Source organism: Mytilus californianus, unplaced genomic scaffold, assembly GCF_021869535.1.
Source record: "Mytilus californianus isolate M0D057914Y unplaced genomic scaffold, xbMytCali1.0.p SCAF_9, whole genome shotgun sequence".
NCBI classification, from domain to species: Eukaryota; Metazoa; Mollusca; class Bivalvia; order Mytilida; family Mytilidae; genus Mytilus; species Mytilus californianus.
Genome location: NW_026262745.1, coordinates 53,923,155 through 53,937,683, shown reverse-complemented (window position 1 = coordinate 53,937,683; position 14,529 = coordinate 53,923,155). Strand labels below are relative to the sequence as shown.

Genomic DNA, 14,529 nt, shown 5'->3' with positions numbered 1-14,529 from the left:
TGTGAGATTAAGATGTGTATCAAAGTATGTAAAGAATGTTTTAAATCAAACTTTGTATGTGGTAACATAATGTATGGTACGACACTCAAGTGAAATGTGTTGATTATTTCAATAAACAAACTTGTAGCTGTTTTTTCTCTCATAATAGCTTGTTACTGAATGCATAATTTTTATATACTAACATTCCAAATGTGTTGAATATTTCAATAAAGAAACTTGTTGCTGTTTTTCTACTATAATAACTTGTTACAGCATCTTACCCATTGAATATATAAATACTAACACTCCAAATGTTTTGAATATTTCAATAAATAAAGTCGGGAGCCTGTTGTGCAGTGGTTGTCGGTTGTTGATGTGGTTCATAAGTGTTTCTCGATTCTCGTTTTTTATATAGATTAGACCGTTGGTTTTCCTGTTTGAATTGATTTACACTAGTCTTTTTGGGGCCCTTTATAGCTTGCTGTTCGGTGTGAGCCAAGGCTCCCTGTTGAAGGCTGTATTTTGACCTATAGTTGTTAACTTTTTATACATTGTGACTACGTAGGATGGAGAGTTGTCTCATTGGCACTTATACCACATCTTCTTATTTATATTGTAGCTGTTTTTTGCTCCTATAATAACTTGTTACAGCATCTTACCCATTGAATACATAAAAATACTAACATTCCAAATGTGTAAAATATTTCAATATAGCAAATTTTGTCGTGGATGCCAAATCTAATGTACCATACAGAAAGACAAGTGCTTGTCAAATGTTAGTAGTTTTCTCAGAGTACCAAAGTGTCATCTATCAATAGATTGGACCTCAATTTTGTAGTTTAATTTAATTTTAAAAGGAAAAAATCTTATAAGGTTCCAATTGAACAATCTGGTTTTTATTTTGGGATAGTATGATGCAATCACTTAATTGAGAACTTTTTAAGCAATCATTTTCATATTTTTATATGTTGTTTCTGATGACTAACTCAGGAAGGAGTTCGAGATCCAAATTGATGATGTTTGCTTTTGTTTTTCAAGTGTTATTGTTCTTGATTTATTGAAAAAATGCTGTTTTTTGTGCAATAACTTGAGAATTGCAAATTGAGGTCTAGTTTGATATTCACACATTACAGTCTTCGATTTATTGACAAATGGGGCTTTATGTTGTTTCCATGTGATAACTGGAGAACTGTGTGAAATTCATTTCTTTCAAATTTTAATATGTTGTTTCTGATGACAAAATTAATGGTGCTCAAGTTGTTTGATTTTATTTAATTCCACATTTATGCTGTTAGGCTCAGTTATGGTCCCTTGCTTTAACAATGATGCTTAAATAAATGTATCAAAAATCTTTTTTGCTATCATCCCCTTGTTTCCTCCTGTCCAGTACTGTGGATTCATTAATATTCGTTGGATACCGATTTTCGTGGGTTTCTTGGGTACATGTGATCTATGAATTTAAATGTTCAACAAAATACAAATGTCCTGTAGGCTAATTGTATGCAGATATTGCTAAAACCAAGAAATCCACGAAAATGAAAGTTTTCCTCAATCCACGAATAATTGGTACCTGTGAAAATAAATAAATCCACAGTATATATAATATAACTTGTTGCAGCATGTTGCCCTTTTATAACGAGGCCCCTCATGGGGGTGTCCAAGTAATCACATAATCACAATTTTTTTGCCTATATAATCACACAATCAATAATTATTTTTTTAAACAAGATAATCAAATAATCAAAAATACAGTCCTAGATTATCAAATAATCAAATAATCATGAAATATTTGGTCTGGTATTCAAATAATCACTATAAAAATGGCCAAGTAATCACATAATCAAAAAACCCATGAGGAGGCTCTATAACCTAACTACAGCAACTTATATTTCAACTTTAAGTATAGCTTTTTCTCCATTATTTTTATGCCCCAGCCGTATGCAATGGGGGCATTAAGTGTTACCCTTGACCATCCTTCAGTCTTTCCGTCCATCTTTCTGTCAGTCCCATTTTTGTTTCCGCACTCTTGTTTAAGTTGGCCTCATGTAAATTTTATGACACTCATACACAATGCTAAGAATCAAAACTCGCAGACAGAGTTCAAATTTGGGCAGTGAGTCACTTACCATTCTGGAGTTGTGCCCCTTTGTAATTTGGAAAATTGAAATTTTTTTCATTTCTGCACTAGCTCTTACTTAAGTTTGTATCATCAAATTTTATGAAACTCTTATACAAAACTTAAAGAACCACAACACGTAGACGAGAGTTTGAATATGGGTTGGGAGTCATTTACCATTCTTGAGTTATGCCCCTTTTTAACTTGGAAAATTGCAAAGCTTGAGTGGGGGCAATTAGTGTCCTTAGACACATTCTTCTTTTATTTAAACTTTTGCTGCAGACATCTTCAAGTACAAATTAAAAACTAAATTGCTGATGAGACACTTTTAAATCTGTTGGAAAAGAATGGCAAAAAGAAATCTGTTGGAAGATTTTTGTTTTATCTTGTAATAAGTTCATAAGTTATATAGCTGAAACTGAAGTGTTCCTACAAATTATTTGGAATAAAGAATTTCTAGCTGACTGTCTGGAGTTACCACTTTTAAACAGATGGAGTAACTAGTTTTGTGTCTTGTCTTAATGAAGTTTTAAGCAAAACTTAGGCATTTTGTTTCCAGTGGTGGCAGTTGCGGCTGTGCCAACAAGTTTTTAAAGTTTGTTTTGGTATCTCTGTATCAACAGCTTAGACATTTGAGTGATTCCAAATACAAATCAAAATTGAGTTATTCCCCTTAAAAGTAGTGCTCTTGTTAAGTATGAAATATAAAATCGTTTTATATTTCAGATCTAATATCTGTTTGAAAGATGATTCCACATAAATAAACATGAAAAGAATTTTTTTTTTTTTTACAAATGTGTATATCTATCTTTTCTCAGTTTTTATGTTATTGATGTACGTGAAAATGATATATCGTGCAGTTGTTACAAATAAATCAAACCTGTTCTTTTATTTCAGGTTTTTCGGTCATTGATTTTAACTAAGATACTGCATAGTGGAGTCCAAAATTTTACAATCAATGCATACAAGTACTTTGTACCTGCATATCTTAAATCAAATTTTATATGTTTGATTTTGTGATTTTGAATAAATTTCGAGTTTATATACAAAATGTACATTGTATCTTTAAAATTAGCATGAATTGCAGAATTTTTGTATCCCATTGTCCCTAGCTTAAGTTAACATTTTCACGCCTTTCTGTATGGTATCATATAACAAGTAATTCGTTCAGTGTTATATCAGCCAGCAAGAGAAGAAATGTTAAATTTTCTATGTCAATTCAGAAATTTTTGCTATGTTTTAATAATTGCAAAAAAATTGCAGATTATGGTTCTTGTATATGCAGTGTCATACAGGAGAACTAATGAATATGTTTTAAATTCAATGGAAGAAAGTTTTGTTTTAAACCATAATCTTTGTCTAAAGATGGTTTCTACAATCAATTATATATAGGGCTTAGTTAATTTTGAATTGAAAGTATTAAAGCAGTGGTGTGTAAAAGGATAAATATGGCCCTCTTGTTAAGTTAAATGTTTCATATATGTAAATTAGCGATTAGAATGTGAAAAAAATACACAAATAAGTGTATACAATCTTCCTGGGGGCTAATTTTAGGTAATCACTTTTGTTCAAAGACAATATTTAGTCCTTGCTCAATAATAAGATTATAACAAATTTGAGAAGAAGTAACACAAAAGTACTGATCATTTAAACTTATAATAGTCTCTTATGCTTTGTTATTTTGCCCAGTCAGCCATTCGAGGGAAGAGTTTTAAAAAATAATTAAAATTTCGAAATATTACTTATAATAATATAATTACCACATTTTTTAATCTTTTATTGGCAGTCAATACTTAAGTATAAGTTTATTAACTTATTCAGTCTGCACTTCTGCTGGAAAGCTTCTTCAGACGTCTGGTTCCCGTTCTACTGTTTTTTCTCAGGATTAAAAAGGATTTTTTTTGTACTAGAACCTGTTTTCTGTTGTAATCTAATAATTTAAGAAGATTACAATATTAGTTTATGAAGTTTTTAATATTTGAATAGAATAATTGAAATGATAGACAAGACCTACACAATCTTTTGTTCAATGGACGTCTTTAATGTTTTATTTTCGTCAAAAAATAAATGTTTTCAATTACAATTTGGATGTAATTTATTGTTAATGTGCCGTGATAAAATGTTAAATTATCAAAGGATACATAATTTCTGTGCGATTTGACTTGAAAATTTATAACTTTATTGGATTAATTGTTTGTATTCTGGTGTATTTAATGTTTTGACTCAACAGAAAAGTGTGGCGATAAAATACTACAGAAATGCATAGTTACTAAGATTATAAGGGAACATTTTCACTTCATTTGTGAAGAATTTACTAGATTTTAAATGAAAACAGTGATAAAGTTTTCAAACATTTTTGATGAATAGTGAATAGTTATAAATTCAAAGGAAACTTGAAACATGCAATTCTCACAGGATAATCATAGATAGAGATCAACTATTTACCTACTCATGTGTAATTTACTAAGGGACCAAATGTTCGGAGTGATTTATTATTATCAGTTATTATGAACAAACCACCAATTCCACAAACCCCAAGGAACAGGAGTCCAAGTCCTGCTGTTGGACATAACTATGGGACTACATATTTAGATGCTCAAGACAGAACTGCAAAATACAGGAGGTCCAGACCAGCTTCAATAATAATTAGAAAATCAGCTAGTCAGAGCAACATTTCACAACAGTCTCCAACACGATGTGAAAGTCCAAGCATAGTATATGGGACTCCTAGACGAAGTACTAGTCAATCAGGAATGCCCCATAGTCAAAGTAAGAGGAGTCCAAGTCCAGGAATGTCACCGCAAAGTCCAACGGCCAGGAGTCCAAGTCCGGCTATGTTGCCACAGAGTCCAAGAGCCAGGAGTCCAAGTCCAGCATTGCTACCACAGAGTCCAAGAAGTTCTAGTCCCAGTGTTACACAACAGGTTCAGCGTATTAGAAGTTCAACTCCATCGCTTCTTGAAAAGTTGTTAAGGAAAACAAAGGAAACTTGGGGATATGATGGGTATGTAAATGGTCTGGTACTTGTCCAGTTTTACCAAGATTTTGTTGTTTCAGAGCTGTAGGTAGTTGTTAGATGTATAGAGCAAAAAATTCAAATTCAGATGCATGCTACTGTATACTATTATTTGCATTTCCAAAGATGCAGTAACATGCATATACGGTTACTATGTTTCCATGTGAGTGTTAAATATTTACTGATGTGCAGTATGTACAGACATGTTATACAAAGAAATGGTTAAATTTAGTATTTCTTATTAAACTTTACCTTAAAAGAGAGTCATACAGGACATTAAGCATAGAAGAACATAAGATAAAACTAGGAATATCAGAATAAATGAAATATACACATAAACCTTCGAATTTTAAACATGGAGTCAAAATTGGCAAATATATGTCTTAAGTAAATTCTCTGAATATTTTCTATATAATTCGCATGCAGAATACATTATTTGATGATTGAGGTTACATATAGTTTGGAACTTTGGACATGTATGTTTTATAATATCATGAAATGTAGATTATTTAAAATCATTTCTGATTAAAACCAAATATAATTACAAATTTCCTTTCAAAGTCTTTAAATTGCAGCTCAGCTTATTCAAAATAGATTTTCAATAATAATTTAATAACAAAAAAGTGTATTGAAATTTCATAAAAGAAACATTAAGAAATGGATTGAGACATTTCAATTTATTGTCAATAACTAATAATTAAAGGTGAGAAAAATCAAATTGCTGTGTCACATCTAACCTTGACATAACCTTGGAACTAAACCTGGTTTAGATTTAAAGTATTCCTCTGTATAACTGTATGGTACCGACGTTACTGCTAGCGTTGCTGGGTTGGTCCTGTCAATACTTTTGCAATGAGTTGTTGATGTATGTATTATGTGGGATATTTCAAAAGAGATATTACTTGGGCACATTTAAATCTTAGTTTTTTTTAAACATTTCTTCTATAGATAGCATTTTTTAAAAACTTTTTTTTAGATCTATAGAATAAAAGAAATATTCATTTCCAAAAAAAGGTCAAAAACTTAAATTGGATTTTAATTCGATTAATTTTGCATTATGTTTGTTAGTAAAAAAATGTATATCTAGTCGCAAATTGTTCAACATTACATAGCTGTATAACATGTTACTTTTATTATTCTTCCCTTAGTTTATTTATTTTGTATTTACATTGTATCATAGGTCAAATTTATTTGTTCAGTGTATGTTCACTGGTGTTAATATGTCCTTTGATTGAGTTAAGCTATTTGAGACAGTTGATATTTTATGGTGTGTCTTTCTATGTTGTGATGTTACACTATTGTTTCAGAAAAAGGGTGAAGGTTTGGTACCATTTAAACGTTGAAACCCGCTGCAATTGTTTGCACCTGTCCTAAGTCAGGAATCTGATGTTCAGTTAAGTTGACTTTTTTATGTAAGAAAAATGATTTTTTTTTACCATAAATTCTTCAGTTTTCCACCTTTTAAAGTTCATTGACCATCATGATCCTTCCTGGCTGTAAGAAACAAAGGTTATGAAATTATACATTTATAATGAGAGATTATGTCCTGAATTTTCTGTCTACTTAGTTATGAATATTATATGACATTTGTTTCATGTGAATCTGTCTTAAGGGTAGGTTATATTGGATATAAATTATGTTATGTCAAGTGTTATGGTATAATGTATGGATGAAAGTGGTGTTTTCACAATGTAAAGTTTGAACTTTGTCAGATAAATTTTAATTTATGGGTAAGCTATATCATAAAGGCCTTTACATCTACATGTAGAGAAATTGTCAACATATATTTGTTCTGCCTAACAGAATTTCCCTTGGAAACTTAAGTGTTATAAACATTGTCTTAATATCTGTTCCTGTTGGAATAAATCTTCTATACCATTTATTCTGCTAGGAACAAATACTGTATGTAATATTTGTTCCACTCACTCACTGTGGAAACAAATATTCAAGAATATTTTTCCATTGGAATTTAAATTATGAAAGAACTTCTATTTCATGACAAAATGACTTATGAATTGTATTGGTAGATTTTTCATTAGGTCCCAAATAGACAAGAAGAAAGCATTTTTCATATCTCTTTGTGTTTGTGAGTTTGTGTAAAGGGGAGGGTTAATTCTTTTAGGATTTGGCATCTTTAAGTTCTAATTTCCAAATGTTGGATAACTTAATTGTTAAAATGAAAAAAAAAAATTACCAGGTAATTTTAAATTACCTGGTAACTGCAGCCCATCATGGGCAGTTAGATTGATTGTTGGTTGCTTAATGTCCAGTGACAAATATTTCATGCATGTTCAGGACGATGGGCAGTAATTAGTAATTTTGGTCCCATTTAATGTCAACAAATTAATATGCAAAGATAGCCTAATGTCTTTAAAGATATTGGTACTCAATACCAGAAGGTAAAAATTATCATATATATAAAATATATTAGATATTCAAATTAAAGCATTGATTAATATATAACAACTAATTTTTGATCTACTATCTAATATGTTTGTTCAGATTAATTATAAAATAATGCCATTTTCACTAGTGTTATCTTTTGAGAGAAAATCTCAACATTTTAAACCAACATAATTATCAGAATGTTTGGTAAAATACAATGTCCATAGAGAAAAGTTGGTCAATTTAAAGAAACAAACTTTAACATTCAGGTAAAAAAGTTTACCTGAAAGATGACTTTTCTGTGCACCAATATTGATGATGTCATCACATAAGGCCATGCCTACAGGTGATCAAAATAACAGGTGAGAAATCATGTGCCATGTGTATTTGTGATTTGATTTAATTTGTGGTTTTAACTGAGGAAATATATACTCCTGAGGTAAGCTTGATGTAGGGATAGATGTAATGGGGAGGGGTAAATAAGATGATCCTTTCTCTGGTGACATCATGCAGGAAGTGAAAAAATTATGTGAGGTCCAGTGAGTTTTGTTTATAAATATCAATCTATCAGTCTTATGTCAGTGGTGCATTTAATTCCATAATTTTCCCAAGAGACATACAAAACAGCATAAGGTCTCTGTTCCTACTTTTGCTTCAGTTGGAAAATATTTTCTAATGGTAAAGTGGCCAATTCAGGAATGTTAACAAACAAATGAAGAGGATATATGTCTGAGTACAAAAAGTTTCATGTCAATTGACTTTTTTTTAAACCTGGATCAGTTTGCACCAGACAGTCTGTAACCCAAATTAGACATAAAAATCAATAGTTAAAAAATAATTAAAAGTGTCTCTATTTTGATTAAAAGCAGCAATATTTTTTTTTTAAAATCCCCCCTTTCCATGGGTTCAAACTCATCAATTGTGAAACATCAAGCAAAATCACTGATTGAAAGTTGTTGCCCCCACCCCTTAAAAATGATTTGCACAGTTATTATCTATATTCCATCTTTGGTATTATATCCCCTTTGAGTGATTGGTTCCAATCTGCTTAGCATAGATGACATTTGCTTATTTACAGTACAACAGGTATACTCAGTTTTATGCAATATTATAGAAAAGCATTTTATTACATTTCACTCATGTGTTTTTGAGTGATTTCATAAAAAAACCTCAGTAGATAGAACGATTTAAGAATTCACTGAGTGGTTAGCCTGGTATTCATAACTTCCTTAATTCTGAAATCCAACAGTTGTAAAGACTTTTTTGTTATGCCTGTTACACACGTATTGAGGTGAGGTTCAGTTTATCCAGTATATATGATGAAAAGTTCACATTTATATCATGATAACCTTAGTCTATTCATGGTTCATAAAATTTTGCAGCAGACTAAAGCATTGGGCAGATTCCATATAAGAAAGTGGAACAACTCCCATAAGCACGTTAGGCAAAAATCATAAGCAATGAAATTCTGTTTTTGAATACATGCTTTACTAATAAAGATAAAGACAATTTGACCAAAAAAAAAATTATGAGCATCATCCTTTTTAAATAAACGAAGCCTTAAATATTATGTTTCTGACATAAGATTTGACAGACTTTATTGTTTCTGACATAAGATTTGACAGACTTTATTGTCTCTGACATAAGATTTGACAGACTTTATTTTTTCTGACATAAGATTTGACAGACTTTATTATTTCTGACATAAGATTTGACAGACTTTATTTTTTCTGACATAAGATTTGACAGACTTTATTATTTCTGACATAAGATTTGACAGACAAATTGAGTTTCTGACATAAGATTTTGACAGACTTGATTCTGACATAAGATTTTTCATACATAAGATATTTTGACAGACAATATATATTTGTTTTTTTTGACTGACATTGGAAATCAAATCCTAGTTGAAAGTCATTTTTAAAACTCCTGGAAAATACTGCAGCCTAACATCTAACAAGATTTCACTACAGGTCAAAGAACTTTAACTGTTAGCACATTCAAATGTTTCAGACATAAGAAAACAAGTTTGACAGATCTTATGTAGGAAACATATAAGTTAAAACTATTGCTTGAATAAAGTTAAATGAAAGAATCAACATGTGTTTTTTCTTATGCACAGCATGACTTACAGTTTTAACTGGCATATATTGGAACCTACAATGATTTTGAAAGTTTTTACAGCGATGTTCCTGACATAAGATTTATTGACAGACACTGAGCTATAAAGCAAGATATTTGAAAGTGAAAAAAAATATATATCACAGATGTTTTTGACTAAAAAAAGTAACAAATTTGGGAACAGGGATGTTTGAATAACCAGACTACACTAGTAAATACCAGTATACAAGTGTCAACATAAAGCATTGCAATACATAAACATTGTGTAAAAAAATGGGAGTTAATTCTGTCAAAATTTTTGCATTTTTTCAACTTGTTTTAATCATTTCTACTTTAAACGGAAACAATCATATCCAAAAATTATTTTTATAATTTCTTCTAACATCATTATTCCTCAAAACATTCACAGATTATCTTTAAAATAACAGTAATTATTATTTTTATTTATTTATTCATTTTGACAGACATTTCAATTTCTTATATGGAATCTGCCATTGGTGTTGTTGTCCCCATAAATCTAGTTTGTCTTAAATTTTAGTGTGGCTTTAATCTTGCATTTTTCTTCACATTTTCTGTATTTTATTAAATTGTAATTTATACAGGTATCTTGATGTCCCTATTTTTGTTTTATCATTCTGTGACAAAAATTGGAATTTTTACGTTTCCCCAATGCTAAAATGCGTAGGTGGAGTTTACAAAGATTTCAAACATTCTTCTCTTTTGATTTTTAGTCCATATGCACATAATAATTAGAAGTAATTACCTATAGATGTTCGGTGTCATTTTTCTAGTTTGAACATGACAAAAGACACTGATTGAGTAGGTGTGAAATATACAGGAACCACCGTTATATATTTTGTTCCATTATATACATAAATTATAGTATCGATAACAAACAAGATATTGATATATTGGTGTAGATAATAATGAATTTGAAGGAACATTGAATATTGTCATTATGTGGTGAACATATGTTTTAACTTGAATATCCCATTATATGTTTATTGATTTTACCGATCATGCTTTCCAACCACTTCACATTGAATATTAAAAATTTATTTATTTTTTGTTATTTCACTTTTTCAATTTTTTAAAAATCTGATTTGGATGCTCATTGATATAGCAGTTTTTAGGTTCAAATTTAGTTTGTTTCAATCATATGTTTAGTTGTATACATTTTTCAACACACCAAATTGTCCCATCGTACTAAAACATTGAATTTAAGGTACCACTTGGGGGATACTGTTGTGTGTATTGCCTGCAATTTGAAAAAAAACAATATTCCTGGTTAATGTCCACTTCACCTTGTGTCCAAACTTTCCATCCTTTTTAGATCAATTTATTCCTAACATGAAGGTACATATGATATTTGATGCTCACTCACTCAGGCATCCCAAGTTTTGTTTAGATCTGCCATGTGCCATGCATGTTATAATTTTTTGTTTTTCCTGTATTTTTCCTGTTAGTCTTTTTTTTCTCCCAGAAGTCAAGTCACTGTTTGATGTGGTCAGTTGTACTGTGTGGTATTTTTGGCAATTCCTGTTGTCCCTTTTGTTGTAATTTATTTATCAATTCAAACAATATTTTGTTGATGTGTTGTATAGTACAATTGTGCTGGTTTAAGCCTAACCATCTGTGTTTCACCTCTGTTCAGTTTAAGCTGGAAAGGATTCAACCTCCATGATTCCTATAGAGTAGGGTCTCGATGGGGTGTGCAGAATAGAGAATAAAGGGCTGTTACTACAGAACAATCTGCTAAAAAAATAAAGAATAGAGAAAAATAGGCCCAAAGATACAGATAGAGAAAAATGTAGTGCTAAAATATAAAGAATAAATTTCGTGTCTGCATACAAAATATTGGAAGAGATGAGAAAAAAACTTTCAGCTAGAGTATCTTATTTTGTAACATAACTTTGTTAGTTGATCTCAACAATCGAACCGTTTGATATCCATATACAAGCTGTGAAATTGTCTATATCTATTGATTAAAGTGTGTATAAGGGCTCTTGTTTCTAATAAATTTTTCAGCAGTTTGAAAAATTAATGACGTAGTTGCACAATATCGAATTGTCAAATTAAAATGTATAGTCAGCAGTTTTTGGAAGCTTTATGAATAAACAAAAGAATATGTGGGTTTTATGTCAATGAGACAACATAACGAAAAAAAAAAAATCAAAAAAACATTCAACATTTAGAGGTCAATATATGGTCTGCAACAATCAATAAGTGTTCACACAAATATTTTCAGGTCTGACTGAGTTCACTGTTTCAGTCAAATCGAAAGGACTATGGGTTAAATTTCTTTGTTCAAGTCCCCAAATGAAAATAACATCACATTATTGGTTGGTTGAATTTCCATTGTTTAGGACATTGTGACAAGTCACAACGTTTTGGTGTTTCAAATATATTACCCAGAGTGCATAAGATTCTGAAATGGCGAATTGCCTCAAGATCTGCCATCAACACCAAAAAGTGTCCTGAAAATGGAAATGACTTTTGGAAGTAATTGCTTAAATGTAGTATTCATCACATGTAATATCATGGTTCTGTATTACATGGGTATTGTTCAGTAATTGCTATCTACATATGTACTGGGGAGGGCCTCTGTGGTCGAGTGGTTTAAGTAGCTTAATTCAACTCCTGTATCACTTCTAAGCCTGTCAACACTGAGATTGTAAGGTTGAACCCCGCACTTGGCTGGTGCATTCCAGTACAATCTAATTTACTTGGATGTTAGTTTCCTGCCAAAGATCCGTGGTTTTCACTTGGCACTAAGGGTTATCTACCGATAAAAACTGACCACCACTATATAGCCTATAGTGCAGAAAGTGTGGTTAAACACCAATAATTGATCAATCAATCACTCACTTATGTTATGATTTTAAGATCTCATAAAATTGAGAATGGAAATAGGGAATGTGTCAAAGAGACAACAACCCTACCAAAGAGCAGAAAACAGCCCAAGGCCACCAATGGGTCTTTAAATCAGCGAGAAAATCCCGCACCCGGAGACTGGCTTCAGTTGGTCCCTAAACAATAATGTATACTAGTTCAGCAAAAATGGACGTCACATTAAACTCGGAAACATTATAATCCTGACTTGGGACAGTTGCAAAAAGGCACATATTGCACAAAACATTTCATTTTCAGTGGAATCTTCACATTACTACTGACATCAAATTTCAGTATGACCTTTCAAAGCTGGTTCAATATAATACTTCTTAAAATGTTTGCCAAAAGTTTGTAAGAACTATTTGTTCATATAATAAATTTAAGATCAAAAGTTTTTGACACCAAATCAGTGAAATTCACACCAAACCTTGAACCTGGAGGTATGAAAAGCAAAATTTTTATTTACAAAACATTATTGACATTTATGGGGGTATGTGAATTAAAAATGTCAGTAAATTTCATAGTCAGTGGACATTTAACATTTGTAAAATTTTATGTCAAAAATTTAGATAAAAGTATTGATATTTAAATATACTGGCACAATCCACCTGCTAAGATTTGGTCAAATAAGAAGTACTTCCTTACTGAATTAATTAGAACTTTGTAGATCTGTCGGAAAGGGTTTAGGGCAGTACTTTTAAGAAAGTACACGCCATATTAACTTACTGTATTATCTAACATGTTTCTGGAATTACATCTTCTAGTAGTTGCTTGTGACCTAAAGCATATTGATTGATTGATTGATTTTAGGTTTCTTAATGCCACTTTTAGCTTTATTGGCTTTTTCATGGCGGAAAGTTTTTATTGGTGGAAGTAGTCGTAGTGCTTTTGGCAGGAAATATAAGTCAATAAAGATTAGAGTCAAGCACACCTGCTACTTGAGCCCCGCAACTCACAACCTCAGTGTTGACAGGATAGTGGAACAGTATTTGAACTACAATGTACTAAAACCAATCAGCTTAACTGAGACCCTTTATTGAAGATGCTCCAGAAATGGTATTGACCGATTGGTTTATTGTGGAGTATTACCAATGACAAATATCTCATGCATGTGATAAGCAAGAACAAAGTAAACAATGATTCAATTATCAGGGTTAGAAATTCACATGACACAGTAGCCCATGGCCCCTAAAATTTGAACCACTTGAAAATTTTAATTTCCATCCCTGAGTTATGAAGGTTTCAACAAGTGGAATGACTGGAATGATGGCCAAAAATTTGGACCAATTGATAAAGGAGGGGTATGTCACAGTAGGGGATAAATATTTTTTCTCCAACAAGTCTCTTACAAACAGCTTGAGTTTTTGCAAGGGTGTTGTGTAGTGGGATTTGCACTCTCCTAACACTAGGCATTAGATTTTTCATCCAAATTACAACATGACATCGTGCATAGTTGTACATACTGTTAGCCAAATAGAAGCCTAGGTCTTTTTGGATGAATAAGATGTTTTGCAGAGGTATTTTAATAAGCATACAGCATCAAGCATAATCTCTCTGCAAGAGGTATTGAATTTAACCTCTCCATTCCAACTGCAAGCGGTTACAATTTTATACAACCCACAAACTTAAGGCAAATGTTGCACCCTTTGGTGTAATTGTTGCACCTGGATGAAAATACTGTAGTCCAGATGACTATATTTCTATACCTATGTCAACCTATATTGTGAACATAGTCAATTAAATGTAACCATTTAGTCTTTGCTGAACTTTGAACTATTGTACATCCTATATTACATTCCTATTATAGTTAAGATAGTGGCCATTCCTATGTCCAAGATAGTTGTCATTTCTATGTCCGAGTTGTGGTCATATCCTATGTCCATGATAAAACTTTTATAAAACACGGTTGATCAGTTTGTGTTTGATAATAACATTTTACCTCGCATATTTGTACAGATTATTTCATGTCTGTGCCGGACACTGGAGGATTAACTAACGGAAATAAGATAAAACATTTTGT

General features: G+C 31.3%; 1 protein-coding gene across 5 annotated transcripts in view; it reads left to right on the top strand.

Annotated features, from left to right (window-relative positions):
* Positions 1-14,529, top strand: part of LOC127715534 (serine/arginine repetitive matrix protein 2-like) — a 111,974-nt gene that overhangs the window by 5,270 nt on the left and 92,175 nt on the right. For 2 of the 5 annotated variants that reach the window (XM_052221612.1, XM_052221611.1), the window contains exon 1: positions 4,588-5,099. The exons of 1 other annotated variant lie outside the window; for it this stretch is intronic. In XM_052221612.1, the coding sequence (XP_052077572.1) occupies positions 4,603-5,099 (497 nt within the window). In that variant the 5' untranslated portion in view covers positions 4,588-4,602. 2 more of the 5 variants (XM_052221615.1, XM_052221618.1) reach the window with 2 other exon arrangements.